At 41.8% G+C, this 26,181-nt stretch overlaps 4 protein-coding genes and 1 long non-coding RNA gene across 13 annotated transcripts in view; 2 read left to right on the forward strand and 3 right to left on the reverse strand.

Annotated features, from left to right (window-relative positions):
• LOC135650955 (uncharacterized) overlaps positions 1 to 73 on the forward strand; it is an 880-nt gene extending 807 nt beyond the window's left edge. The window contains exon 2 of the long non-coding RNA XR_010501681.1: positions 1 to 73. This exon is cut by the window's left edge and continues 153 nt beyond it. This is a non-coding gene — a long non-coding RNA (uncharacterized LOC135650955).
• Positions 74 to 2,735: 2,662 nt separating this feature from the next.
• Positions 2,736 to 9,590, reverse strand: LOC135650950 (zinc finger CCCH domain-containing protein 46-like). 2 transcript variants are annotated; one of them, XR_010501679.1, is made up of 10 exons: positions 9,234 to 9,590; positions 7,601 to 7,823; positions 7,309 to 7,406; positions 7,064 to 7,159; positions 6,295 to 6,388; positions 5,137 to 5,348; positions 4,895 to 5,001; positions 3,938 to 4,144; positions 3,489 to 3,555; positions 2,736 to 3,218 (listed from the first exon to the last, which is right to left on the reverse strand). XR_010501679.1 is itself a non-coding variant. In XM_065170676.1 (10 exons), exons 1-10 carry the CDS (start codon positions 9,275 to 9,277, stop codon positions 3,183 to 3,185), a joined length of 1,176 nt encoding a protein of 391 aa, XP_065026748.1. In that variant the 5' UTR covers positions 9,278 to 9,578; the 3' UTR covers positions 2,736 to 3,182. The 2 variants fall into 2 exon arrangements, 1 of the variants encoding a protein (XP_065026748.1); XM_065170676.1 differs by having other exon boundaries at positions 3,938 to 4,136; positions 9,234 to 9,578.
• A 379-nt stretch (positions 9,591 to 9,969) lies between these two features.
• LOC135650949 (protein PHOSPHATE STARVATION RESPONSE 3-like) lies at positions 9,970 to 18,009 on the reverse strand. The gene is made up of 7 exons (XM_065170675.1): positions 17,276 to 18,009; positions 16,717 to 16,927; positions 16,564 to 16,640; positions 16,433 to 16,472; positions 10,777 to 10,852; positions 10,606 to 10,675; positions 9,970 to 10,441 (listed from the first exon to the last, which is right to left on the reverse strand). Exons 1-7 carry the CDS (start codon positions 17,915 to 17,917, stop codon positions 10,148 to 10,150), a joined length of 1,410 nt encoding a protein of 469 aa, XP_065026747.1. The 5' UTR covers positions 17,918 to 18,009; the 3' UTR covers positions 9,970 to 10,147.
• A 1,641-nt stretch (positions 18,010 to 19,650) lies between these two features.
• LOC135651300 (uncharacterized) lies at positions 19,651 to 24,468 on the forward strand. 3 transcript variants are annotated; one of them, XR_010501835.1, is made up of 4 exons: positions 19,651 to 20,023; positions 20,101 to 20,198; positions 23,096 to 23,211; positions 23,420 to 24,468. XR_010501835.1 is itself a non-coding variant. In XM_065171297.1 (3 exons), the coding sequence occupies exons 1-3, from the start codon at positions 19,747 to 19,749 to the stop codon at positions 22,673 to 22,675; spliced, it is 426 nt and encodes a 141-aa protein (XP_065027369.1). In that variant the 5' UTR covers positions 19,651 to 19,746; the 3' UTR covers positions 22,676 to 22,999. The 3 variants fall into 3 exon arrangements, 1 of the variants encoding a protein (XP_065027369.1); XR_010501834.1 differs by lacking the exon at positions 23,420 to 24,468 and adding an exon at positions 22,625 to 22,788; XM_065171297.1 differs by lacking the exons at positions 23,096 to 23,211; positions 23,420 to 24,468 and adding an exon at positions 22,625 to 22,999.
• LOC135651298 (rust resistance kinase Lr10-like) lies at positions 23,183 to 25,671 on the reverse strand. 6 transcript variants are annotated; one of them, XM_065171293.1, is made up of 3 exons: positions 25,444 to 25,671; positions 24,694 to 24,777; positions 23,183 to 24,622 (listed from the first exon to the last, which is right to left on the reverse strand). In XM_065171293.1, the coding sequence occupies exons 2-3, from the start codon at positions 24,773 to 24,775 to the stop codon at positions 23,361 to 23,363; spliced, it is 1,344 nt and encodes a 447-aa protein (XP_065027365.1). In that variant the 5' UTR covers positions 24,776 to 24,777; positions 25,444 to 25,671; the 3' UTR covers positions 23,183 to 23,360. The 6 variants fall into 6 exon arrangements, with proteins under 6 accessions (XP_065027365.1, XP_065027364.1, XP_065027363.1 ...); XM_065171292.1 differs by having other exon boundaries at positions 24,694 to 24,780; positions 25,444 to 25,641; XM_065171291.1 differs by lacking the exon at positions 25,444 to 25,671 and adding an exon at positions 24,850 to 25,436 and having other exon boundaries at positions 24,694 to 24,780.
• Positions 25,672 to 26,181: the final 510 nt, after the last annotated feature.

Genomic DNA, 26,181 nt, shown 5'->3' on the forward strand with positions numbered 1-26,181 from the left:
GTATTCTCCGACCTGCATTGTTCTCTCTGCATCTCTGCTTCCGAGATCACAGAGAGTTAACATATTTTTTGCTTCAGAGTAGCTGTCTTTCTTGGCCATTTTCCGCATTCTCCCACTTGCATTTGAATTCTCTACATGTCTGCTTCCAGAGTTCAGAGAGAGAGCAGTTCATAGTTAAGTAGCTGTAAAACATTAGCTGAACATAATGGTAAAAGTTTAGCATGATGGTATGGCTCACATGTGGATTGGTTGATATATGAAAGCATAATGATTGAAAGAAAACCCAAAGATAGAATGAATGTTGAGAGTCTTAGTTATTTACTTGAAATGAGATGATAAGACACATAATATTCACTAAGAGAGCTGTTTGCTAGTATGTTGATTAAGCTTCCCCCTTGACACCTCCTTATGCTAGTAGCTTGGATCTCCTCAGCATCTCCTTAAACTAGTAGGAGACACTGATTTTTTAACCAATGTAGCATGACAAAAAAATCATTTAAATTATAAAATAAGTGCAGCGAGAGCTTTGAATTGAATCCTATCTATTTGAGGAGCCTCAAAAGTGATTCAGTGAATGAAAAATCATGAGGCAGGGATGTTTCACATAGAATCAACTGGAGTAGCATGCATATCTAAGTAACCTCTAAATTGCTAGTTTCAGTATAATAAATATGGTATTATGGGCATTGTTTTTGTTGCTCACTGGCATTTCCCATCGGATCATCATACCTTTTAAAAGAACCGTGAGCTTAGCACTCAACTTACTCTAAGTTTCTGCTTCGCTCTCAGTCCCAAGCTCACTCAGACCTGAACAATTCACAACTTTGTCAACACCACCATCAGACCTTTCAATAATGTCAGGAAAAACCTGCTTCACAATTCTATCCCCCAAATTATGAAAATAAATAATGATAAGATGTTCATAGCAAGCATAGAGGGCATCTTCTAGTGTCTGAAGCCCATCATTAATGGGTATCCTAACTCCTAAGCGCTTGATATAGCTCTCTGGATCCAATGCCTACCTGCAATTTGTTTATCCACCAGATCCTCAATTAAGGAATTGCATGTGATATGGCTGAAATCAAGAGTTCCAAATCATCATCAATGATCATCAATCATAGGCATTTGTTCTTGATGGCAAATTCTAGATAAACATGCCAAAAGAAGTTTTTAAAGGATCAGTCCTCATGGTGATAAGCATAAGAATGGCTGAACTAATTGGCAAAGTTATATGGTAAAAGTAAATCCTTTTAAAGTTCACTGACCCCCTTGCTGAGACTCTGCTCAACTGAGATGTTTGTGTGTGCTTCTAAATCGAAGTGCATCAAAATACCTAAGAAGTTCAAGTGCCTTCCTCCTGACTTGGCCAATGCTCCTCTCACAAGATCTACAAGGTCACTTGTCGAATGCAACCCCTGCTTTTGAAGCAAATGTCATTTGTTTCCTCCCCATAATCACACAAATGCCTTTACCACTTCAAAATCAAGGCAAGAATCCAAGATATCTTCTGTTGTCAAACTCGCTTGTCATAACCCATACACTTTTTGAATTGCCACATCTGTTCCCTTTCATAAACAACAGTAATAGGAAAAAGATCTTTTTTTCCAACCAACAAGTTGTTCAAATTATAAGAGCAGTAATAGCCTTAATTTACCGGTTTGATTTAAAAAACCAGGTATAAAGCAATCTATATAGTGCAAGCATTCCAATCACATGAATCTAACATATAACAAAGGCCACATGAATGCTTCATGCGTCTAGATTACAGCAGAAAGCAACCACCCTAATTTAGTAATTAAAATGCTTAGAGAGCATGATAGAGCTGAAAAGTAATTCAAGATTGATGCAAGATCTCACCTGAGGATTCATGCGCATATCCAGTGGCTCATTTCCGAGCACACAAATCCTCTTCGGTCCATTTCTTCAATAGCATCCAGTCTTATGTTCAAGCAAAATCTCTCCGCAGCAATTCATCAAACAAGAGAGAGGCAAGCAGTCCCCTTGCATGCATGGATGACATCCGAAGATCCATCGAGATCCCAACGTCGCCGACATCCGGCAGATTCTCGTCGGCATCTTACAAGTGCGAAGCACATCAAGAGCGACGGTGCGCTGAGAACAAGGCGTCGAGCACCTCACCGAGCACGACGGGCACGAGCATGTTGAACCAACAAGCATCGTAATCCAACAAGGAACCGTATGATATACATGCGGATCCAGAGGGAACTCAGGTTGGGATTCTATATATCCCCAGGTACAGAAACTTGATCGGGGATCAATGTCGAGTTTGGGCGTGATAACTATGTTGACTGTGTTGTCACTGTTAACGCTGATAACACTGGCATTGGATTGCATCGTTGTTTTGAAGCCTTCTGTTGCGCGGTGGCATTTAAGTCAGCGCATTCCTGCTGAATCAAATGATATTGCCGTCGACGTATCGCTTCTGCTTTGCTACTAGGCGTGGGTTTTGTGACTTCTCCAAACAGCATGCTCTGCGATAAAGAAGGTGCTTGTTTTACTCTAAATCTTATGTTTCAGTCTCTGAAGGGAGACTTGGCAGAGAAAGAAGACGTATATTGTTCCTAACATCTACATTTTCTTGGTGATCGGAGCGATCCAACTGTACAAAGCGATTCACCACGGTATCCCAGAGGACATCCCTATGGGTCATTTCATCGAGCACCATATCCGCGTCGCCCGACAGCAAGCATGAATCAACAAGAAACATTAGAACGTACAGAAAACTCTTGATGAGAACAACTTTCCGATCTACAACGATATGATTTCTTATATGAAACAGCAGCAAAATCGCCAACTCATGATGCAGTAAAGAATATAGTATTACAAATAACCGGGAATTGATGCATCACATTCTGCTTCAGCATACCATTTGTTTCCTTGAAATCTGATCAAGGTGCATCTGGAGCGTGTACTTCTTTGAAGATCTCAACTAAAACCTCCATGTGCCAGGATGGTGCTACAGCAGACATTAAACCCTTTCCCAGAATCTTAGGGAGAGAAATCACCACTTGGTGGGAGGATTAGGAAGCAGATCAGATGCGGGTTAGAGTGAGGACGAAGCTTGCAAGTTCTTGAATGCACCAAAATAATTAACATCGGCGTAGAGAACACTCTCTGAGACCATTGACCCTCATCTCGAACTTGGAAGGCATAGAAGCTCATCAACAGAATCTTTCTGGTGGTGGTCTTTCGGGAATCTGAACCCACAAATAAAATGAAAAAACATAATGGTTAGCATATCATATATCATGATCTATTGATTATTATAGCTGCAGAACCAACTTGGACTAAGAAAATCATCTCACCTGGCACCAAAAAAAAAAAAAATCTATCAACTGCCTCGATAAATGATTAATGCATGGATTCAGCTGGAGTTTGTCGAGCTAAGTTATTAGACAAACATCTATCACTACCCACAAGAAATATTAAGACATCTTAGAAGATTAATTTCGATGGTATAATCATACCTCTCCTATCTTCCATTCTTCCTTTAACCAAATACTGTCATCTGGACTACCCTCTTGTTGCCCATCCCTGTGGGAGAAGTTTTGGTTAGACACAGTAAACAAATGACTCCTTAAAGATTGGTACATCATAACAACTAAACCTTGTATGAGGCATGAACTTCATTCTTAAGCATAATAACAAACAAAACTCCCTACAAGACTGTTCAAAAAAAAAAATGCATCCATCAACTTAGTCACCCATTTGCCAGTGTATATAATGTCATCGTTTCCCTTAAAAAAAAGATCGACTTGTCCTCATCTCAATAATATAGTAGGAAAAAGGGTATCAGAGGTGACAAGTATATATTTACATGGAAACAAGAATGATATTAAATATCTTAGTAAAAACCAATGGTATGCATGGACATCATATGCAATTTTTGTAGCAGAAACAAAACGGCCAAACTTACGTGATTGATGCTTGTTCAACAGTAACTGAAGAAACATTAAACCCAGTAAGAAGGTTTGGCTGTTGATTGTTCATGCCACCAAATTGCTGGGAGGCCAGTGGAAATGGTGACCCAGGAGACTTTACACCAATGTTAAATGTGGAGAGGCTTGGACTTGGAGTGTTTCCAGATGGTTGGGTTGGTTGCTGGCCAAATCCTCCTGCAAAGCTACAGCCTCAATAATAAAAAAGATTTCACACTAATTCTTTAGCCATAGTACTAAGTGAAAATAGAAAGGAAAGAAAGTTCAAATGTAGTTTAGCAGTAATTGTGCTAGGATGAAAATATGTGCAACATATATCCATAAAGGAACCCTAAAAAGACTCCCTCACAAGCCAAGGTCATCAAAATCATCCCCGGTATCAAAGCCACAATACTCGGTTATTATGCTTTGGCTGATTAGTGGGACAAATGCATTACTTTCTATATAATAGATAGTTTTTTGTAGCAACCTTTTTCCTGAGTTCTTAAAAACACAATTACACTTTATGAAGAAAGACGCTGGCAAAAAGAGGAAGACGAGAGAAGATGCTATCGCAATGACATAGCCCTTAGCTTAACTATCATCCGTGAGTTGCTAAATTAACTTTTGACACAGAGCAATATATTGTGACAAGACTCTGTACTTTCGGTTCTGTTATATGCACAAGATAATGAGACAGCAATAATGTTAATCTATAATAAACAATTCTGATTAATACCCAAGCTATTCTTAAGTTCACAAAATTACCCAATCAATATGTAACAGCAGCAACAGTAACAAAAAAGATGTACCTTTAATGAATGAGTCGTTAGGCACTAATGTATTTATATATAGTAATTAATACTAAGTAATGAAGGTGAGCTTCAAAATAAAGCAACTTCAGATCATATAATGTGCTATTAAATTCAAGAAAAAGTATGCCATTGCTACCCCACCTGGAGCCCCAAACTTCACACCAAAACTGACAGAATTTTGGCTGGCGTTCTGAAACAGGCTAGGTTGTACAAAACCAGTACCATTCAGAGTTCCTGGAGGATTGGTCCTGATAAGGAACACCAAAAGATTAGGAGAAAAGTAAAGGTATTTAACAGAGAAATTTGATATAGCCACAAACAGTGGAAAGAATTGTCCATATACTGTAACTACAGCAGAAGATATTGTTCAGAACAGAATGTACCTGCTGTTGAGCCCAAGATTAGTTGTAAGTTGACTAAAACTTGAAAACGAGGGTGCAGCATTACTTTGAACATTTGCAGATGATGTATTGTTCATGGACATAGGAGACTGACTCATCTGAGGAAAACTTGGATTTTGTGATCCATATGAATTTTTGAGTAAATTATCAAATTCATTCAACTTTGAAAGGTATAAGTTCCTCTCTCTCTCAACCTGCACAACAGCAGCAGGTTTTCTTAAGCATATAATGTACGATTGTTATAGGCAGGAAAAGAGAAGATATAGCATGGTCTAGATAGTGCAGCTATTCAAAGAAATATATTCTATTTAACCAAAACATCTTTCAGAAGTTTATGCAACATCTAAACCTATAATCCTTGGCTATTGTTAACTTGAACTTATCTACAACAGACCGAACTAAATTTCGACAACAGTATGTTCATAGCAAAGATCATTTAAAACATAAAACAAATATAATTAAAGCTTCTTTGTCTCAAAAACTGTAATCTGAGAAAGTGATACTAGTCAAGGGTGCCACATAGAGTTCGATTCTCAACATGTAAGAAAGATTGTGACCTCTCATTTGTCTTTTCATGTATGTAAATAACAAATTCACGACCCATCTTTTACATGCATATATATGTTTATAACTTTTATGAGTTAAATTTTGGCCAAAAAAGATGTATATTGACATACACACATGCAAAAAGCTAGTGCATGAATTTAATGAGCTCTCTTCCTATATGACTCATTTAGGGGGCCTAGTGTTCCAATTTAAATTTAATGTTACATGATCACATCCAAAAAAAAGGTTTTACCAGAGCACTTACACTATAATGAATAAATTGTGCCCTCTTAAACAGAACTCCAGCCCCTGAAAGTGGTCATACAAGTTTGACTAATTCCAGAAAACTCAAACTATGTGATCCATATAGCTTGTCTGATAAATTATCAAATCTCTCTCTCTCAACTCATATAACAACAGTAGATTCTTCAAGCATATATGTATAGTTTAAGAAGCATTTAGTAGTGTTGTATAGACAATCAGAAAGGCACTTGAGAATGGTGCAGCACAAATACATATCCAGTGTCAAAAAAACAATATTCTTTGTTAGCATATAAATTGATGTAGAGAGAGAGACTAGGCTTTTAAACTTACAATTGACTGAAGGCTTAATCCTTGTCTTGCATCTTCATAGGCTGCTGCTCTGAGTTCCTCAAAACTGATATCACCAACAATGTCACAAGGACCACTGGGGAAGCAAGGGCAAATGGGTCAAGCAGAGAATGCTACTCAAATGAGAAACAATTCATAAAATGAACGGTGACAATGGAATTATTATGTTTTGCTGTCAAGAATGTACTACAGGTAGAAGAAAATTTACTGTATCATTTTTATGCACATAGCAGCACATTCGATCGGCATATCAAATGGAAATTATTTGGATTTATTTCATTTATAATATTGTCAAGAACAAGATGCTTTCCATTACTGGAATGAAGTGTAACATACAATTTCATGTTAGAAAGCTATCAGTTATATTAATATATCCATACAGTAAGTTGTTGTTCGGACATTGCATCCAGATAGTAAGCTCGAAAACAGATGGCACTAATTGTAAATGTATGTTATCAAGAATATGATGCTTCATTACCAGAATGAAGAAAATGTAATGTACTGTTTCAGGTTTTTAGGATACATTATCTGTCTATATATTCAATTTACAAGCACAAGTGCACAGAGAGTCACGAATATTGGAGTACACTCACCAATGCAAGAATATAATTAAACAAACAGTACAATATACAAGCATAATTACATTATGTTTATGTATTACTGAAACATAACGTAGCTGTTTAGAAGTTTAAGAGCACATAAAATAAGGCAATTAGGTATTAACTGCATGCTTTCTAAGTTTTTAGCTTACTTCTTGCGGTGTCCATAGCAAGTAAGCTTCCAAAGAGGTGCTTCATTTTTATAATCTTCAACAATTTGCCTTTTGCATGACTCAGGATCTGTGCACCTATGTTTCAAATAATAAAACCAGTGAATACAACACATCCTACATTAGAGAAAGTAAAGAACAAAAAAAAGTTAAGCCGGCATAGAGGTAATGGAGCAACCAGAGTGGAAGGACAAGATTTACGCGCATTAGCTGGAGTGGAAACTCACTTGTGAGCAGGTGCTTGGGGTTGAGCCTCAGTATGTTGCAAGGAATTTGTATTTGTTGGTGTCAAAGAAGATGATCTTGTCCACTTGTTTTCAAATGGCTAGAAACAGATTGAAAATGCACAATAGTTGGTAATGACAAGATAAAGATCACTCAAGAGAATACATCTCAGTAAGTAATACTAAAAATTGTGCATGCTGAATATGGAGGTACACAATTTAATACCATGCTTGAGAAGTTTGGTCTGATACAAGCAGGATGAAAAAAACATAATCCATGTAAAGAATAACTAACCTTGGCTGGATTCTGGTGTTGAGCACCAAAATTTGATGAAGCTTTCAAATGTGTATTGTTTTGTGATTGTGTATTGTTTTGTACCCCAAATCCGAAAGGATTAGGCTTTTGTTGCTGAGTTGCATTCGGAAAATGTAGGGTACCAGTGCCAAATCCAAAAGGATTGGGCTTTGACTGTTGCTGAGTAACATGGAGAAATTTGCAGCGATCACCATATTGGCAGCTGAAAAGAAAAACATAATAAAAGAAACATGTCAAAAACTTATTGGTCTAAAATGGATATTCACCAAATAGTAAATCAAGAATTGCTTAGACATTAACTGAACAAGGGATCAAAAAGTCCAATATAATTTCAAAACAATGTTGAGTATGGGAATTAATTTATGCAGACCTCACTTAACAACTTTTTAAACAATATACAATAAACAGAAACCACGAAGATAGTAAAAACAGTATGCATAAACCCTGCTAGGTTGGATCATGTTTGTAAAGTCATCCTTCGTGCTCATCAGCTTTTAACAGACATTCTCAGACAACAAGGACACTTGACCCAACAAACGCTTCATGATATATATTTACTCCCCACCCTCAAATACAAATATCAGCCCCCTGAAGTCACCTATTTATATTCCATTATGCATGCCTGACCATTGAATCACATTTGGTAGTTCCGTCCACATTACAGCTCTCCGTAATTCCCATGCCTTCACTATTTAAGAATTTCAGATCTTAAGAAATAAAATAAAATCTTGAAACATTGTGAAAATATACATTTTGTTGTCAAACTTTCTACTCTAGTTTTTTGCTTTGTTAGTGTTGTAGACTTGCCTGAACTTCTTGAAATCCCTAGTTCATCTTCTAATGAAATAAGCCTTATAGATCTGCCTTATGATTGCTTCAGTAAATGAATATAGGGTTTTCTATTTCTATTGTGCTATCCAACACTGAGGACTGACGAGGCTATCTGAGAAAATTAGAACATCACAGTACGAGAATTACAGTGGATGCTATGTTCTCCGTTCTATAAGTAAAGAGATATCTTGTTTTAGATAATCTATGATGTTCACTTATGTAACTTGTAAGAAACATCACAATCATTCACAAAAAAGGACCCTTTTTTTACCAACAAAAAGGACTTCAAATGCATATACAAAATGGTAAGTGGATATTCACAGTCAAAGCTAAAAAATAAAAATTCATAGATATTATCACCACTAAACACACCACTTTTTATTTTACATTTGGCCAGATTATGAGATGATAGCCAATGACTTGTACCATTATTAAGAAATTTCAAGATGTCAAATTAACTACAATACCCATCTGAAGTTGAACCAAAACTTCATTTTGACCTTCTCCTAAAAAATACACAGTATTTCCTAAAAGGAACATTTTGCACCGACAAGAGCAAGCAAAACCTTCGGCAAGAACGCGAGAGAACAAGCACACAGAGGCAACAAAACTTCAAACGACGAAAAAAGGCCGCGTGGAACGAATTAGGGTTTCGCGACAGCTACTTAGGTATCATATTGCCTCTCCGGGGTTTTTGCTTCTTACTACGGCGAGAACAACTAACCCTAGTTAGAACACGGTGATCAGGTAACAAATTTGAGCAGGGAGGGATCGGATGTACCTGCCGCGCTGGAAATTCCTACAGAGTTCCTTCCTTCGATTCATCCCGCCGCCTCACCTCGCGCATCAGTCTGCGGCTCGAATCAGGGCCCGCCGATCGATGAAAAGAGTTCGGCCGTCGAATTGGATGTAGCGAAGAACAAAAAGATTCTCTTCCTCCCCTGAGTCTCTTCTCCCTTATACGAACGAGTCGAGCGCGGGGATCCGCCGCGACTTCTCTTCCGGGTCGGGAAAAGGGAAAAGGCAAGAACATGGAACAGAGCGTCGACTAGTTTGGGTTTTGAGGCGCGAGGGTTCGGACATCGAACGGTTGAGGACTCGTGTCGTATTGTGGCAAGAGTGTTACACCGTCGGATTTAACCGGTGAAACACCAGAATATTTTGCATATAAATCCTTTCCAAGCTTGAAATAGCACAGAAACCCCTACAGAGTTTAAAAAAATAGAAAATAATTATTTTTGTAATAGTTATAAAAATAAAAAATTATATTATTTTAGTATGAGTAGAATCACTTAGCCATGCTTCATAATTATAGAAACTTCAAGATACTACCCTCACTTGTTGGACTCTAAATTTGACATAACATATAGATTGGATTACATGATGGAAGTGGAACTTAACACTCGGGGCACAATGGAGGATGATTTTATCTAATTTTCCTGACCTTTGCCAAGAACAAGGTGGAGCAAAATGATGCATTCATCATTTATTTGAGAATGCAAGGACACTCATAAAGGTTTAGCAAATCCAGGTCCATCAGTTTAATTTCATTTTTCACAATACTGTACATCAACTCGAAATCTGATCCACTCCAACCCCCTGCAATAACTGGGAAATTAATAGAAAGAAAATGACATGAAGATTCTTATAGACAACAGAAGCTATCTGAAGATGGTACCCTCGGCTAGACTCTCATTAGGAAGGTCTTACATGCTCAACATCCAGCCTCATCCTTTTACTATCTTCAACAGATTCAGAATCACTCTCCCGGTCATTTGACTCATTCCCTCTTTGCTTCACAGAGTTAAGTGGAGAGGAGTCCACTCTTGCATCAGCTTTCTCTGTGAAGGGACTACGCAATTCCAGTGGGGGCTCTGAGCTAAACCTTTGCGTGGAGGAAGAAGAATTGTTTGCCTTTTGCTGCTCTTCAAGAATCTTCTGCAAGTACCTTGCATTTTCCTCTATGCGCAATTGCAGTGCTCTTTGGACCTAGAGAAGAAGAACATTGGGTTCAGAAACAGAGAAGCACGGTGCTGCTTAAATAGCCTATTACCTCTTTTCGTTTGAGGATATTCTGATTTCCAAAGCTTTATTAATAAACCAAAAAGTAAAATATGCTTCTCCAGTCAGAGCTACAAGCACCCAATGCTTACCTCAAGTTGTTCATGCAGCTGTTTCTGAACCTCTATTTGCATGCGTAGAGCCTCAGTGACTTGAATGCTCCTATCATTGAGACAAAAAGATAGACAAAATTAAAGCACTTGAAGAAAAGATTACAAGGGCATATTCGAAAGTGGAGTAATAACAAGAAAAAATAGGGGTACCTCTTCTTGGCCAAATCACCGTCATTACTAACCAATGATGATGATTTCTTATCTTCACGACTCGAAGCCTTTTTGTCTTCATAAGCATGTTAAGATATCAAGCATTAAATATCATAACAAGTTTACTGCAATGGTACTAAAAATCAAACCTCTGCAATTAGATAGTGATGTATATCCAGATAATATAGTTCATAACTAGTTTCTTCATGCCTTACTTTCCTATTCCGTTTGTCCTGGTTGTTGGAGAAATAAAGTTGGACTCTGAATTATATAAAGACCAACAAACTACTGTACTCACTTCTTCCAACATGCTTCCTCTAAAAGAAACATATAGTTTGAAGCAAGGTTCGCAATACCGTACCGTACCGGAGTTTCGACCTGGGCTCGGTACCGGTATGGTACGGTATACCGTTCGGTACACCCAGGTGTACCGAACTGACACGGACTTAGCTGGTTTTGCCTAAGTCGTGCGGCACCCTTGCGCGTCCGTCCGCAAAGGTCAGCCTCCCCGAAGCCTCCCATTGTCCCTTAGGACCAACAAAAGAGAGAACGGGTTAAAGAGAACGCCTCAAACGGGATCCACAAGCAAACATGTCCGAAAAACACTTCATAGACAAAGCAAATTACAAACAGACTTTACAAGCTCTGAACAGTGGCACAACAAAGGGTAAAATGGTCCATTACAGACCGAAAAGCTCTCGCACGTGTCTACATGACACAACCTTTATTTACAAGCCTAAAGAGGCCACCAACCCAACTAAAATGGGACTATTAAGCCTTCGGCCGCCCCTTTACATTCTGTACAAGGCATGAACATGCCAAACGACACGGACATACATAAGCATTACATCAAACACCTTGTTTAGAAGTTTGTCCGTGACATTCTCCCCCACTTATCCCTTCGACGTCCTCGTCGAAGCCTTTGTGAACACTGCAACTCTTCGCCTTTGCTGAGTCTTCAATCTTCTGCTCCAGCTGCAATGCGCCTCCTGGCTCCCAGCTGCTCTCCGCTGCTGTTTTTGAGTAGTCGAACCTTTGATCCGCCATGCTGCTTCAACTCGCCAATGACTCTGACTCTGGTGTGGGGTTGGCTGAGTTGTGTTGATCCTCGTTGATTCCTGCGGATCCACCAAATGAAGGAAAAGACCATTCTTACTGCGCCAGTTTCTCAAAATTTCCACATGCTGCTTGAACTGGGTGGATGCTTGTTGGAGCTTTAACAAGCATCGCCTCGCAAACTTCTGAAGTTTTGGGTCCTTCCTCCACAAAATCTGCTCATTGACTCTTCTTTCAGTTAGTTGTCACATCCAAGTAGGTTCGCATCACTTCCGCTTTCGATTGGCATTTCGTTGGGAAATGAAGCGGACAATCTACTCTCAGTAGCACTGATCACCGTTGGTGAGGATTTGACAACTATTGTCTTCCATTATCTTCGAAGGGTCTTTGAACTTGTGCAGAGCTCCTCTGCTGGATAGATAAGAGAACTGGGGTACTCGGTTTCGCCCATTCTCTTAAGAGTTGAGAAGGCAAAGGTTACTTGACTTCGCCCGCCTCCTCGAGGTTGTACTTCATGCATCGAGCTGGTTACTGGCCTTCGCCTGCTCTTTGCTCACACTTCTGAAGCACTTGAAGTGTTTGCACTCCTTGCGTTGAGTTAGCTACTGTGATTCACCTTCTCAATGCCATTGAACTTCTGGAATGCAGGAAGTTTTCACCCCAACTTGGAGTAATTCTCTGATAGATGAGGTCGCCTCTGGGATTGTACCATCTTCTCCATAAACCCTGCCGCCTACTCCACTGAGTAGCAAAGGTACAGCACCACGTACTGCCTGCTTCGTTCCTTGGTCGTGCACTCTTGCATGACCCGAAGTCCTTCACTTACGGCTATCTTGATGAGAAACTTGTTGACACCGATCTTACGAAGTTTCTTGGCCTCTGCCCTTCAGCCTTGTCTCGGTACTTGGAGATTGCATCTGCATGCTCCACCTCCTCGGCCCCTTTCACGACCAAGCGCTCTCCCTCCGTGAGAGCAAGGGATCAATGACTTTGACGGAAGTCCCGCCTCTGCGGTACCATGGCGCTGCCATGCCCATGGCCCTACTATCCGTCGCCTCGCATCTACATCCCTTTTCTTCACAATCAGTAGATATGCCTTCGTGACACTCCTCTGAGTCCACCTCCATTCTCACTGATTGCTTGATTTTGGGTAGCTAAGTCCCTCTGGACTTGTCGTCGCTTCCTCGCCCCTTTCGACCTCCTGCTTCAACACCTCTGTGTTCTCCAAGCAGTCTGTTTGGTCGATGGAAAGATAGACTGCAACTCCCATGCATGGCCTCTGCCATCACATTGTAGGGTTTGCACCGATTCTGTTCTCCTTAGCTTCCTTGGTAGCAACGTTCGCTTACTCGACCTTGTCCTCTGACTTGTCGGGCTCCCTTAAGCGAATATGAGCTCTGGAGCAGTCCAACTCTCCAGCTGCTTCGATCATACCTCTGCATGATCAAGTCCCTCTCATGGGACTCACTGGTACTTGCATTCGAACTTTTCCCTTGGTGGAACCCAGCCCCCATATGTTGATGACCAAGGTTTTCATCCGATGCAAAATTCGGTGCACGCCCGGAAGACCCGCCTCTGCGGTACCATGGCCTTCACTCCTTGAATCCATAGCCCTTCTTGCCGTCGTGTTGTTCACCAAAGCGGAGCTCCCAGTAGCTCCCGATCATACCTCCATATGATCTAGTCCCTCCCGGGACTCACTGGTACTTGCATTCGAACTTTTCCCTTAGTGGAACACAGCCCCCATATGCTGATGACCAAGGTTTTCGTCCGATGCAAAATTCGATGCACGCACGGAAGACCCGCCTCTGCGGTACCATGGCCTTCACTCCTTGAATCCATAGCCCTTCTTGCCGTCGTGTTGTTCACCGAAGTGGAGCTCCCAGTAGCTCCCGATCATACCTCCATATGATCTAGTCCCTCCCGGGACTCTGTCGTATGTATCGCATTGCCACGAACTGTCCCACCACGATCCGCTGCACCATGTCGCCTCCTGGTGACATCTCCATTGCATTCTGATCCTTGTGGAATAAACTCGAATTGTGAACCCTCCATGTGTGGCCTCTGCCAATACATCGCAGGGTCTCCTCCACCTTCGATTTTGTTCGCTCCTTTGGCAATCGACCTTCATCCACCCACTCTTGGGTCACACCTAGATGAAGCACCGCTCTAGGACAGTCCGTCGCCTAGTAGCTCCCGAAGTCCACCGACTTCACTGTAATTTGTGCACCATTGTCTGGATCCTGGGCCTCTGCCCCTACCAGCACAATCTCCGCTGCGCACCGCTTCCTTCATGGCAACTTTGAATGGCAACATTGTGGCATATTCTTCAAGAGTACCCGCCTCTGCGTCCTCTTGCCCCGTGCTAAGGCCTTCTGAACCCAACTTCGCCTCCGCAAATTGAGTCGCCTTAGTTCCTCCATCAAATGCTCCTCCGAGATAAGGTGCATGTGCCTAGAAGCTCCCTTCGTCTTTGGCACCATGCAAGATGAGTCCGCTCCGTCAGAATGAAGGACCCATGGAACAACATGATCCTACTCTTGCCTCTGCAAGAGTTCATGTCTTTGACCTCTGTCTAAGGAAAGCACTGTGCTTCTGCCCCATGTTCCAACTTCTCTGCTAGCTCCCTTCATGCGGCTTGGGTACTTCACCAAGTTACGCCCAAGTTGCTCCGCTCCTCGTTTTCGCATTGAGTCGATGGTGGCCCTCGTGCCCACCATTCCACAGGTCAGCCCTCCCTTGAGTCCGATCTCCACATCGACTCCAAGTGTGCCTTCATTTAAGTTGCTTCAGGTCGCTCCCCCACTTAATCTCGCAATGCATCCACCAATGCATTCTCTCGAGCGAGATCATGCGACAACTCCTCGCCGCTTGCTCAGTCCATCGAGCTTCGTGGAGTTGTTGTTTGTGAGGTACTCCTCCTCAACATGTGAGGTCCGTCTCACATGATTCTCCCTCTGGAGAGCCGGGACTTATCCCTCCTGGATAACTATCCCGTTGGAGCAACATTTCTCTTCATTTCGGAGACCACCATCCCCTTGGACTACTCTGATCTGCTGAACAAACTATGCATTGTTCTGCCTCCTGCAAACGCACTTGCTAGATTGCGACTCCACGTCAATACAGCCCCCACTGCACCCCTCAAGGCCTAGCAACATGCTGAACTCATTGCACACTTCAGCCTCCTACGGACGTATCCTACGCTTGCCAAAGAGAAAGTTTCAATGCTCCATGGCGCCGAGTCTCGGTCGCCTTGGGATGGCCACAAACATTCCGTCGTCCGCATACAAGCCCATGCATGAGTACCAAATTCTTCGAGTTAGCAATTCCCCTCACCTCTGTGAGCTTTGCATAACTCTTTTGGTCGTTGCGCAACTCATTCCACCTTGCATGGTCTCATTCTTACCAAGCGCCTCGCTTGCCTAGAGCACCATCAAGTATAGTTGTCAACGTTGAGCCGTAGCTCAAACTCAGCCATCCCAACCTTTGTGCGCTCCAAATTCTTCCAAGCTTGCCTGTTCTCGTGGTGCCTCTTGCGCGAAGGGTTGGCCATTCCTCTGAATGCCAATTTCAGATGCCCGCTCCTCTGAGCGACTCTTTTCCCTACATCTCCATACCCGTTTTCCCTCAAACGGTCGCGCGTTGCTGACTGCCCTCAACGCAGCCCCGCTAGGTCCCCCACGTTTGCATGTCTAAGTGTTTCTATGAGTGCTTGTCCCGCTCTGATACCATATGACACGGACTTAGCTGGTTTTGCCTAAGTCGTGCGGCACCCTTGCGCGTCCGTCCGCAAAGGTCAGCCTCCCCGAAGCCTCCCATTGTCCCTTAGGACCAACAAAAGAGAGAACGGGTTAAAGAGAACGCCTCAAACGGGATCCACAAGCAAACATGTCCGAAAAACACTTCATAGACAAAGCAAATTACAAACAGACTTTACAAGCTCTGAACAGTGGCACAACAAAGGGTAAAATGATTCATTACAGACCGAAAAGCTCTCGCACGTGTCTACATGACACAACCTTTATTTACAAGCCTAAAGAGGCCACCAACCCAACTAAAATGGGACTATTAAGCCTTCGGCCGCCCCTTTACATTCTGTACAAGGCATGAACATGCCAAACGACACGGACATACATAAGCATTACATCAAACACCTTGTTTAGAAGTTTGTCCGTGACAGAACGGTATATTCAGGCGTGCCGAGTACTGTAGCAGCGCTACAGTATTACAGTACTGCTACAGTAACAGGCGGTCCGCGTACCGGAAGCCCGTCGGACCGGTACTGCAAACCATGATTTGAAGTCTATATATCCATTTCCATCTTGAAGAAAGAAGCCAAAAAAAATTGATGGGTGCAGTCAGTCATAATCAATTTGAGTCATCCTCAATTTTGTGCATCACTATTGCCAACTTGGATATTAACTGTGTATAGCATCAGAGAACAGATGGCGAACTTGTTCCAATTATCAAATGGCCATGTAATTGGACTTTCCCATTCAAGTTTGACAAGTTTTACACTGGCATGTTACTAAAACAATATTGAACATGCACAGTATACAACAAACAGATAATTGTGCGCTCTGTTTATTGTCAGAATTACCTTCTTTCGCCTCTGGTAGGTACTTTGCAAGTCGATATTTCTGCAAGTCATGAACATGTATGAATAAAATGGTGACGATGACTTCTGCAGTACAATCTAACATGTGAGAGAAATTACCTAACCAGAATTACCTGCAAATGACTCTTTACATGGTAGATAGTCAAACCTTCAACATTCATAAGCTTTAGCACACCCTTTGGAGTTGCCTCTGCATGAGAAAACACACACAGATGAATGAGATGAAAAATACATCCAGCGATGATGAAAGAAAACAAAATGCTTACTCTCAGCACCATCAAGCTTGTTCACAGCTTCGACAAATCGCTCATGAAGCTCCAAGGTCCATCTTAATCTTGTTTTATTTGCAGCTGAAGCTGGGTTTATGGAGGGGGGTGTATGCAATTGGACTTTAGTGTGAGGTTTTGAAGGCTGATCTGTCTGGTTGTGGTTGGCAGACAATGGAAGAGATGAGACTTGTGGTGTCTCATATATGTCCTAAATAAAGAAACAGCGAGTCAAATATGAAACAAAATTCTTTCCCAATTGGACATCCTTAGACTAGAACTTCCACAAAAGTATTGTCACATTTGTTTGTCAAGAAAAAAAAAACAGCAGTTTTTCATGTTTAGCCAAATTCTAGACCATCCCTCGTGTGTGCAGTTCCCGGACAAACTATTCAGATAGGCTTAATTTGAGTCCCTTTTCCTCATTAACATTGTTGGCCTGAAGTTGGAGGCTCAGCATTTAGGAAGAAATACCAAGAACTTTAATTAGAGGAGGCGACAAGATATTTAAAATCCCCCGGTGAATAAGAAAACGGAAAGAAATCAACAAAATACTTACATCCAAATGAGGGCTTTCCCCATTGTCAGTGATAGCTATGCCAAGTTGTTCAGACAAAATTTGCAATTCTATTTGCTCGTTAAGTGCTAAGCCACTACTCCCACAATTCTCTCCATGGATGCTACCATCTGAAACTTCTCCAGAGAGATTAAGGAAATCCTTCATCAAGTCATCTGTGTGTTCATCCTCACCACTTGTTGCACTTATATCTCCACTAAACTGCAGCGGAGAGTTAGAAGATTGAACAGCTGAATTCTGGTGCTTACATTTTGGAGGATGAGGAAGGAAGGGTAAGTTCTGAAGTTTTTGACATGACTCTGAACTAGTAGAAGATGAAGAGTAAAGGCTGGTACAAAATGTAGAAGAACGAGAAAACATGTGCTCTGGATATTGAGGATGAGATACATAAGAACAAGAACTTCCTGGTTCAGGCCCTGAGCTTGATTTCTTGGTATGCAAAGGAAGGTCCTTACTGAAGCTGGATGAATTGTGCAACACTGTCTCGACATAGGAGGATCTTGATAATTTTTGGCAGTCTTGTTCATTGTTAAACTGAACTGATAAAGGTGAAGAATGACAGAGATGCTTTGTTCCTTCGGGAGAATTATTTTGTTTAACTGTAATCAAACTGTGGCTGCTCATGGTATTTGACTAATAAAACATGGTACCCCCACACTAGCTGAACAAAAGAATAGACAGTCCTCTGAGATTCCAAACCTACAAAATGATCACCTTTATCAGCCAACTTAGCAAGAAGAAAAGATATTCTTTGAATTATTAAATTACATGAAGCACCAATGTATAAGAATCAGATGACATAGACTAAGAGGTGATAGTAGGAGCAGATGTCTGCATATCCAGCAACATTCTAATAATTAATAGCTAAAGTATGTCCATCCTTGCTGAAAAATTGCAGACATGTGTGCTCTTTCAAAATTAATGGTTGTGCACATTTGGTCTTCCCCAAGGCCAAGCATTGGTAAGTGTAGAGCTCATCTATATTTGGATGCTGTCCAATAGTACTTGTTATAGTACTTTAGAAAAATCAAATATCATATGCTATATATCCATAGAATTCAAGGTTCGCAATACCGTACCGTACCGGTATTTTGACCTGGGCTCGGTATCGGTACGGTATGGTATACCGAGCGGTATACCCAAGTGTACCGACTAGTAACAGATAGTCCGCGTATCGGCAACCGGTCGAACCGGTACATACCACCCATGCCGGGCGGTACAGTTCGGCTTTTATTATTGGATTGATCTGCTGTATTGTAGCTTCATACATGATCAGCCTCTGGCTTCATTGTCTCTTTTGTTTGTTCCTCTTTTAACTTTACTGTTTTGTGAGGCATCAAACATGAGCTATCCCTCATCCTCATTGGATCAATAAATGTCATCATCCACTGTTTGTCATAATTGGAAAGGACATGAAATCTCATGGTGGATCTCAGTCTGCTGCCTACCATTTGAAGCACTCTGCAAAAACAATGATTCCAAGATGTAATGCTGTACTATTTTTTTTTTCCTCACCATTGGAATTTGTTGTTTAAAAAAAAGCAGCTCTGTGTTTTTAGTATTTTTTTTTTCATGACAGCAATTTTTTCCTTCTTTTTATGAGGAAAAAACAACCTTTATTTTTCATAAAGAAAGGTCAAAAGCTGTACAAGAAAGTATTTGAAGTACTCTCCTCTTCCCAAACAGCAACCCTCTCTGATGCTTAATCTTCACATTGAGCTTTATTACACCAAACAGTGAGGATTAGTCGAATCATCAAAAGCTAATGCTGTGTTTTGACATGATGAGGTAATCAATCATCTCAGAAACGGGCGGCGTAGCGAAGCACTTCTACTATTGAAGTTACCAAATTACCCCCACAAGAAGTCTACATTTACCGCGGGCTCTCGCTGACATTTCCGCTATTATCTTCAAATCGAGACCTTTATGTCGAAAGAAACGATTAGCGAGTTAAGACACCCACGAAAGATACCCGAAGGACGCCGTCAGCGCAAAGTAGTCAGTAATCGAGGGAAAGGTCTCAAATCATTGCAAGATTGACAAGATCGACGGTCACGATCATCTGGGTATATTTGTGGTTGCGTTTCTGAGTCTGAAACAGCGTTTCCGGTGAAACGGTCAATTTAATCAGGACGACCAAAGTTGCCTCCCTACAAGAAGGGGTGGATCCTATGAAATAGTTCTTTGACCGGATCGCTTGTTTTTAGCATCGTGACCGTTGAGTTCCCCATACTTGCTCAATTTTTACTGGAAACCGTCCGATTAAAGTAGGGTTCAAACAACACTTGGAGAGGATCCTCGCTCAAGCATTGGATACCGTTTAAAGCTTGAACTCCCTTCCCTCGGCAATGGCGACTCGACCTTCCCTCGCTCTCCTCTCCCCGCCTATATCGTAACCCTAACCCTACTAAGAACTCTTCTTCGATCTCTTGTGGCAGTTTCTCCCGCCCGGCATGGCTGCCGAGCGCCCGCGAGGATCGACCCCGCGTCCGGTGATCGGGAAGGCAGGGAGGTACACGGTGTTCATCACCCCGCCGCCTGCCTCGAAGCCTTCCGAGGCCCCGAGAGCAGAGAGCGCCGGCCCTGCAAAGGCGTATCCTTTGCTTGTCGATGCTCTTCATTCGCCGCTGCCGGTCCAGGTCCCGCCGAAGCAGTTCGATAAGGTGGACGCGAATTCGTCGGGATCGGTGTTCGGGTTCTTCTGGGACGCCATCGCGAGGGTCCAAGATGGTACCTTTTTTAGATTTAGCGCTTAGTTCGTTCGTTTTCTTGCGAGTTCGCCCGACTTTTGATGCTTTTCATTGTAGCGCATTCAAGCTTGGATGAGCATTTGGCAGACTGGTTTGGGTTGAACCAATCGAAGTACCAGTGGGCATTAAACGATTACTATGGGAACAATGGAAAGGTTAGTAACTCGTTTAGGTCATAATTTCGGAGTTTGATTTTCCTTTTATTGTCTTTTTTGTGTTTAATATTGAATATGATGTTATTATTTATGATAATCTTGTGTTGATATATGCGTTGTTTGCCAATATCAATTTGTTAATCTCTGAACACCGTAAATTTTGAATTGGATTGTAAAAGGTGAAAACTTATCTGATTACTTCTGAATGATAGCGTAGCAAAATGTTGTCAGTTGTATTTGAGTAACCTTACTTTGGTGCGCCAGGAAGTTGGGGATTGTACTTGGAGTCCCCTTTTCTGTGTGTTAGAGGTGAATTTTTCGATCCAATGACAATGGTCTAGACAATTACTGTCATTTAACATTGGTAGTTCTTATAGTGGATTTTAAACAAAACGACCTTGTCTTAGATGAACAAATATTTTCTATATATTTAGTAAGTGGGCACAAAGTCATTATTTTGTGAAGTTCCACTTAACCTTCTGCATCACATCGTGAAAGACTTTAATTTGCAGAGAAAAAAAATGATATATAAAGGTACCCAAAGAGTATAAAACTAGTTTCTGAGTTGATGGATTATTCTTTTCATTAGTAACATTTACTATAACTAAAGCTAGTTGTTGGAAAAGGACTACATTAGGGGATAAATCATATTTATTCTTTGTTTTGAGTTGATGGATTATTCTTTGTTTTGTTTCTTGACTGTTATTAAGATGGAAAGGGAAAACCAATATTCGTGCTCTTTACCCTTAGTTAATATTTTTTGTCTTGAAAGAAAGAAACCATTCATTTATAAACTTAAATGGGAGCTACATCAGGGGAAGTTTGATACAAAAAGAAAGCTAGTTCTGTATCCAATCAAAAGCCAAGAGTCCTAGTTCTAGCAAATTGGTTGATACATAAGCAGCCTAACTTAGTGATCTAGACCAATGAGACCACTTAGTTACATTTACAACTTGAGCAACAGAGACTATATTAAGGATATTCCACAAAGGCCACAAAACATTCACATAATGGTTTACATCACTGGTAAGCCAACATTTGATGGATGGATTCTCAATGGTCATTGGAAATTACTGGGGTTGATAGCTGGCAGACCCACAACTGGTGACAGTTTGGTGACTTGTAAATTGCTGGTTGGTTATTGATTGAATCTTGCTGATTAACGAGTTGCTGGCTGGGATACCAAATTGCTGGTGGGCTAGCTATATAAATTAGTCTCCTAGTCTGCAGTTGTTAATAGGTTGATTTCCACTCAATTTGGGTTAATTGGAACAATCAATAGTGGGTAAGCAATCGACTGTACTGGCTTGGCCATGACCATTTGCTGGTACATGACAATGGAACATGTTTGGCTGATCAGTTGTTGACTGGGGGCAGCCTATTGCTGATGGATTTACAGATGACAATTTTTTATATTTGGTTACCAATGACACAATCCAATTGCTGTAGCCATCACAGAGCATGAATATACTTATTAGAAGAGTCTAATTCTGATCATTTTGGATCTCCACAATCAGAAGTCAAAAAAGTTTAGGTAGAGTTTGAAGATTTCATCTGATCACCTTCGATAAGGTGACTTGCAAGATGGCTTTGAATGACAACCAAATAAAGGTTGGCCACTTCTACCAACTGCTACCTCTGTTATCCACTTTCGGCCAATCAAACACACAATGCCTCTGCAGGCAGCAGCCATGATTTGTGGTTGTCATATCTTGCAGTTGTGGGAGCCGAAAAGTGAGGACATCCTTCTTATTGCATTTTATTGGGTCATGTAAGGCATAGCTCAACATTGAGGTTCTTAGCATGTGATCTTTCCTTTATGGCAAATAACCTGGCTTCCCAGGTGGATTTATATTCAGGTCACTGTGTCCGTCTTCTCTCTCTGTGGCATTAGGTGCCATCTTCCTTTTGATTCGGTTATCTTCCTGCTGTGTCTGGCTTCTCAGATTTGTGGAAGTGCATGTAGCAGAAAATGTATCGCTGCTTGTGCAAAGGAACCTTAAAATGGTATAAGAGTATGATCGATTATAGGCTTGACATTGTGGCATGCCTCCTAACATGTTTGAGATTATTGTGATGGCTTTAGATGATATTGCAATGATGGTGCATTGAGGATGGCCATCTTTTCATTAAGCAATTTTTCCTTTGCTTATGATGGTACAGTATTATGCTTTTGTAGAATGCTCTTATCTGTATGGGATTAGTGTGATGGCCTTTGATGGTGCATTATGCAAGGTCATGTTCTTAATAAGGCTGGTACTCATATTTGAACTCTGCATTCCTTTGGCTTTAGTGATCATCTCGTGCATCACTCTCCCTTTATGTTCCGATGTATTGATTGTTTGAGGATTGAAAGCATTGCGTTGGGAGTGCATCTTGCTATGTGGTTCCAAAGTCTCAAATTCCTTATTTTCTTGTTGCTGCAGGAGAAGGAAGGTTGCAAACTAAAACCAGTTACCAAACTGCAATCTGTCTGATTAGTAAAAGAAAATCTGCTTGATGAAATGCCATTTCATAAGAACACTACAAAGGATTATTCGCTCGCGATCACCATCGAAGCTCTAGTGCCATAGCTTTTTATCAAAATGAGGTGGTTCATGAGGCTTTAATATGTCAGAGATGGGAGTCAATTACAAGTAGTTTTGAGTGCTCAGAGTTTCTTGATTTTGATTGCCCCTATCAAAACCAGTCATCTGAGACTTGATCCAAAACAGCCAGCTTATTTTTCCAAGTCCATGCATTGTAGATTGATGCATATTAACCTTCTACTTCACCTGAATGATGTTTTTTTCTTTGTTCCAGTGGTGTGAATTGCTTGTTTTGTGCATGAGATACTCTACAGATCTTTGAACAGTTAACACCGTAACAGTACCTTTCACTTGTTCTACCTTTGCCAGGTACCTGTCAGGTTTGAGGAACCTTGAAAAGAGATCATCTCAAGCTGCGTGATCGAGGAAGGAAACACACAGAGAAGGCAGAGAGGATTGCAGCAGCCATGCCTCCATTGGACAAGGTAAGTCAAGATGTTGGAAGGGGGACATGGAAGTCACCCACAAAGAAAACATTTCAGCACCTTTACACATCACCTACTGCTAGGAAACACTAAATTCATGGCCTAAATAGATTGCAGATCACATCAAACTCACTCGCAGAGTATGCGCTTCAAGCTGAATTCCTTATTAATGGTCTTGAACTACTTGACTCACTGTCATCTGTTCCAGTTCCTCTGCTCGTGGAAGTATTTTCGCTCACGGTACCTGAAGCGGGGCTCACACTGAGGGAAGTCATGTACTGGAATGGATTCGTAGGGGGCACGATCTCCTCTTCGCCCTCGAGCATCCTCACCACGCTGCTCATCGAAGGTCTGGCTTCCGGCTGATACTGCACGCACCACAAAGCCACCTGACACATCCGCTCTGCTTTCTCCCTGTCCTTCTCCTCTATACCGCAAGCTGACACTATGTTCTCCATTTCGCCATGCTCAAACTTCTGCCACACCCACCGAGGGAACCACTCAAACTCCTGACTCTCAACTGATTCCAGGAACTCCAGGTTCCTCCGCCTCCCCAGGATCTCAAACAGAAGCATCCCGAAGCTGTAGACGTCGCACTTATGAGTCACGGGTATCGGCATCCACAGCTCCGGCGCGGCGTAGCCGGGAGTTCCCCTGCCGCCGGTGAGCGTCACGTAACTCCTCTCCCTGTCGCAGAACTTCGCCAGTCCAAAGTCGGCAACTTTGGGGTTGAAGTTGGTCGTCAGGAGGACGTTCGCCGGCTTGATGTCGTAATGCACTATCTTCTGCTGGCATTCCTCGTGCAGGTATCGGATCCCCTTGGCCGTGCCCAGCGCGATCTCCTGCAGCTTCCCCCATGGAATGCGGTGGTTCTCGTCGAACAAGAACCGGTCGAGGGATCCATTCTCCATGTACTCGTAGACCAGTGCTTTGATCGACCTGTCGAAGCAGAAGCCGTACAGCTTCACCAGATTGATGTGGTTAGTTCTGCCTATGGTGCCGACTTCCGCCATGAACTGCTCCTCGGCTCTCTTGTTCATGGCCGCCTTCAGAACCTTGACGGCCACCGGCACGCCGTTGGGGAACCGGCCTTTGTAGACTACTCCGAAGCCGCCGAATCCCAGTTTCTGGTCATAGTTCTGAGTGAAGCGCTCGAGATCCTGTGCAGTGAACCTCATGGGCTTGTCTCTCATCATGTCATCGAGGAATCTCTCGATTGGTTCAGCTGCAGCACTCGAGTCGTTCGTTACGGCAATACTAATCGAAGGAGGTGTAGAACCGGGAGCATTGACGGTCTCTTCTGCTGCTGCTGCTACTGCTATATTGGCAGATTGCGATCTCGTCTTCTGGTAGCACCTCACGATGAGGAAAACTATAACGATTATGACGACGCCAACCACGATCGACAATACTGAGATTACGAGAAGAACATGAGGATCCAATACTGACAACATTTGCTGCAAAAAAGTTAGATCCGCTTACTTATTGCAGTGACTGCTGTTGCGGTTGTCACCTCATCGCCATTTGAGCTTGATGATGGGGTGCTGTTGTTTGTAGAAGACATGTCTGCTGCCATAATTGAGAAAAAAGATATCATCTTTGAGAAGGCCAAGAAATCTACTTAGATATAGTCTTTACTTGTGTCAACCATTAAAGCTGCTTCAGTTTGTGATCATCTCCAAACGAAAGGCCTCGAGCTTGCACGCTCTTTGCATGATACCAACTGCAATTTGCATGCAATTGGCTCCATCGAGCGTAAGGTCTTCCAACCTTGATTGGCTTCGAACTCTTCATTACTATTCTGATTACATGTAGTTGGGGCTTTGTGCTATGTTTAGGTTCATGATGCATTGACTATGTTTCTTTCCCCTTTGTGAGGGATACTTGGAGTGCACACAATTGTATCCAACCACATCTACGAATCAAAGCTTATAAATCAACTGACAGTAATCAAAACACAATATTGCTACAATTACTTTCCACTAAAGTTCCTTTTGTCGACCCACCCCCCAAAGAGTTGTCCACCTTTGATTTACAATATTCATGAAGCATACAAGAAAGGAAAACTTGACAAACTTGCCAGAGCAAAGCCAAATCATGATTCCTTAAACTCTTATTTTGATTTTAAAGCTCCTTGAACCGAAAGATGAATCGTGAAGAGGGGGAGATTCCAAAGGGAAGCCTAAAAGTAGCTGAAGAGAGGATGGTTGGAGTACAGGGAGGGAAACTTACCTTCTTGATTAGCTCTGCAACAGCTCAACGTATCTTCATCCACCAGTTCTTCTCACAGCTTCAGGTGCAATTACTGAAGCTAAAGGTTGTACCAGCAGAAGTGTTAGATGCACCAAATGCGTGGTATAGAGAAGATCGAAATGTGTTTTCCTACCCTCCAAGGAATCATGCCTGCTATAGTAGACTGCTGACTATGTCCAAGAAAGCAGTATCTGTCACCTCTTTGGTCTTTGTGGAGGTTCACATTGAAGCTTCCAAGTGGGAGGTAAACGTTTAACATGAGCTAAGAATCCACAGAAAATGGTGGTTGTCGTTTGTATTGGTTGCATGTTCATGCTACCCTTTGCTCCTAGCATAGTCACCACACAAATTATAATTAATGATCGATCTGTAGTTTATTTTATTGTTATAGTCATGAGTATCATCTTTATTCAACAAATTCATATCGTAAGGAATCGTCAACTTGGGGATAAGTCCATCCGATTTCAGTTTTAACTTTACAGGATTGACCATGAAAAATAATAACTCTCTTTGACGAGAATCATACAACATTTGTCATCATCATCTGTAAGAATTCGCTCTCGGATGGATCTCACATGACTTTGCTCCTTCAAAATGGATCGCAAAACTGGTTTTTGGGATAATATCAGAGTGGGTCTGAACATTATGATGGCTGAAACAATTAAAAGGTGTCATTTCAATAATTAATTCGTATGGTTTCCATCACATTTAAAAGGT

This window comes from Musa acuminata, chromosome BXJ3-10 (genome assembly GCF_036884655.1).
Source record: "Musa acuminata AAA Group cultivar baxijiao chromosome BXJ3-10, Cavendish_Baxijiao_AAA, whole genome shotgun sequence".
In the NCBI taxonomy this organism is placed as follows: Eukaryota; Viridiplantae; Streptophyta; class Magnoliopsida; order Zingiberales; family Musaceae; genus Musa; species Musa acuminata.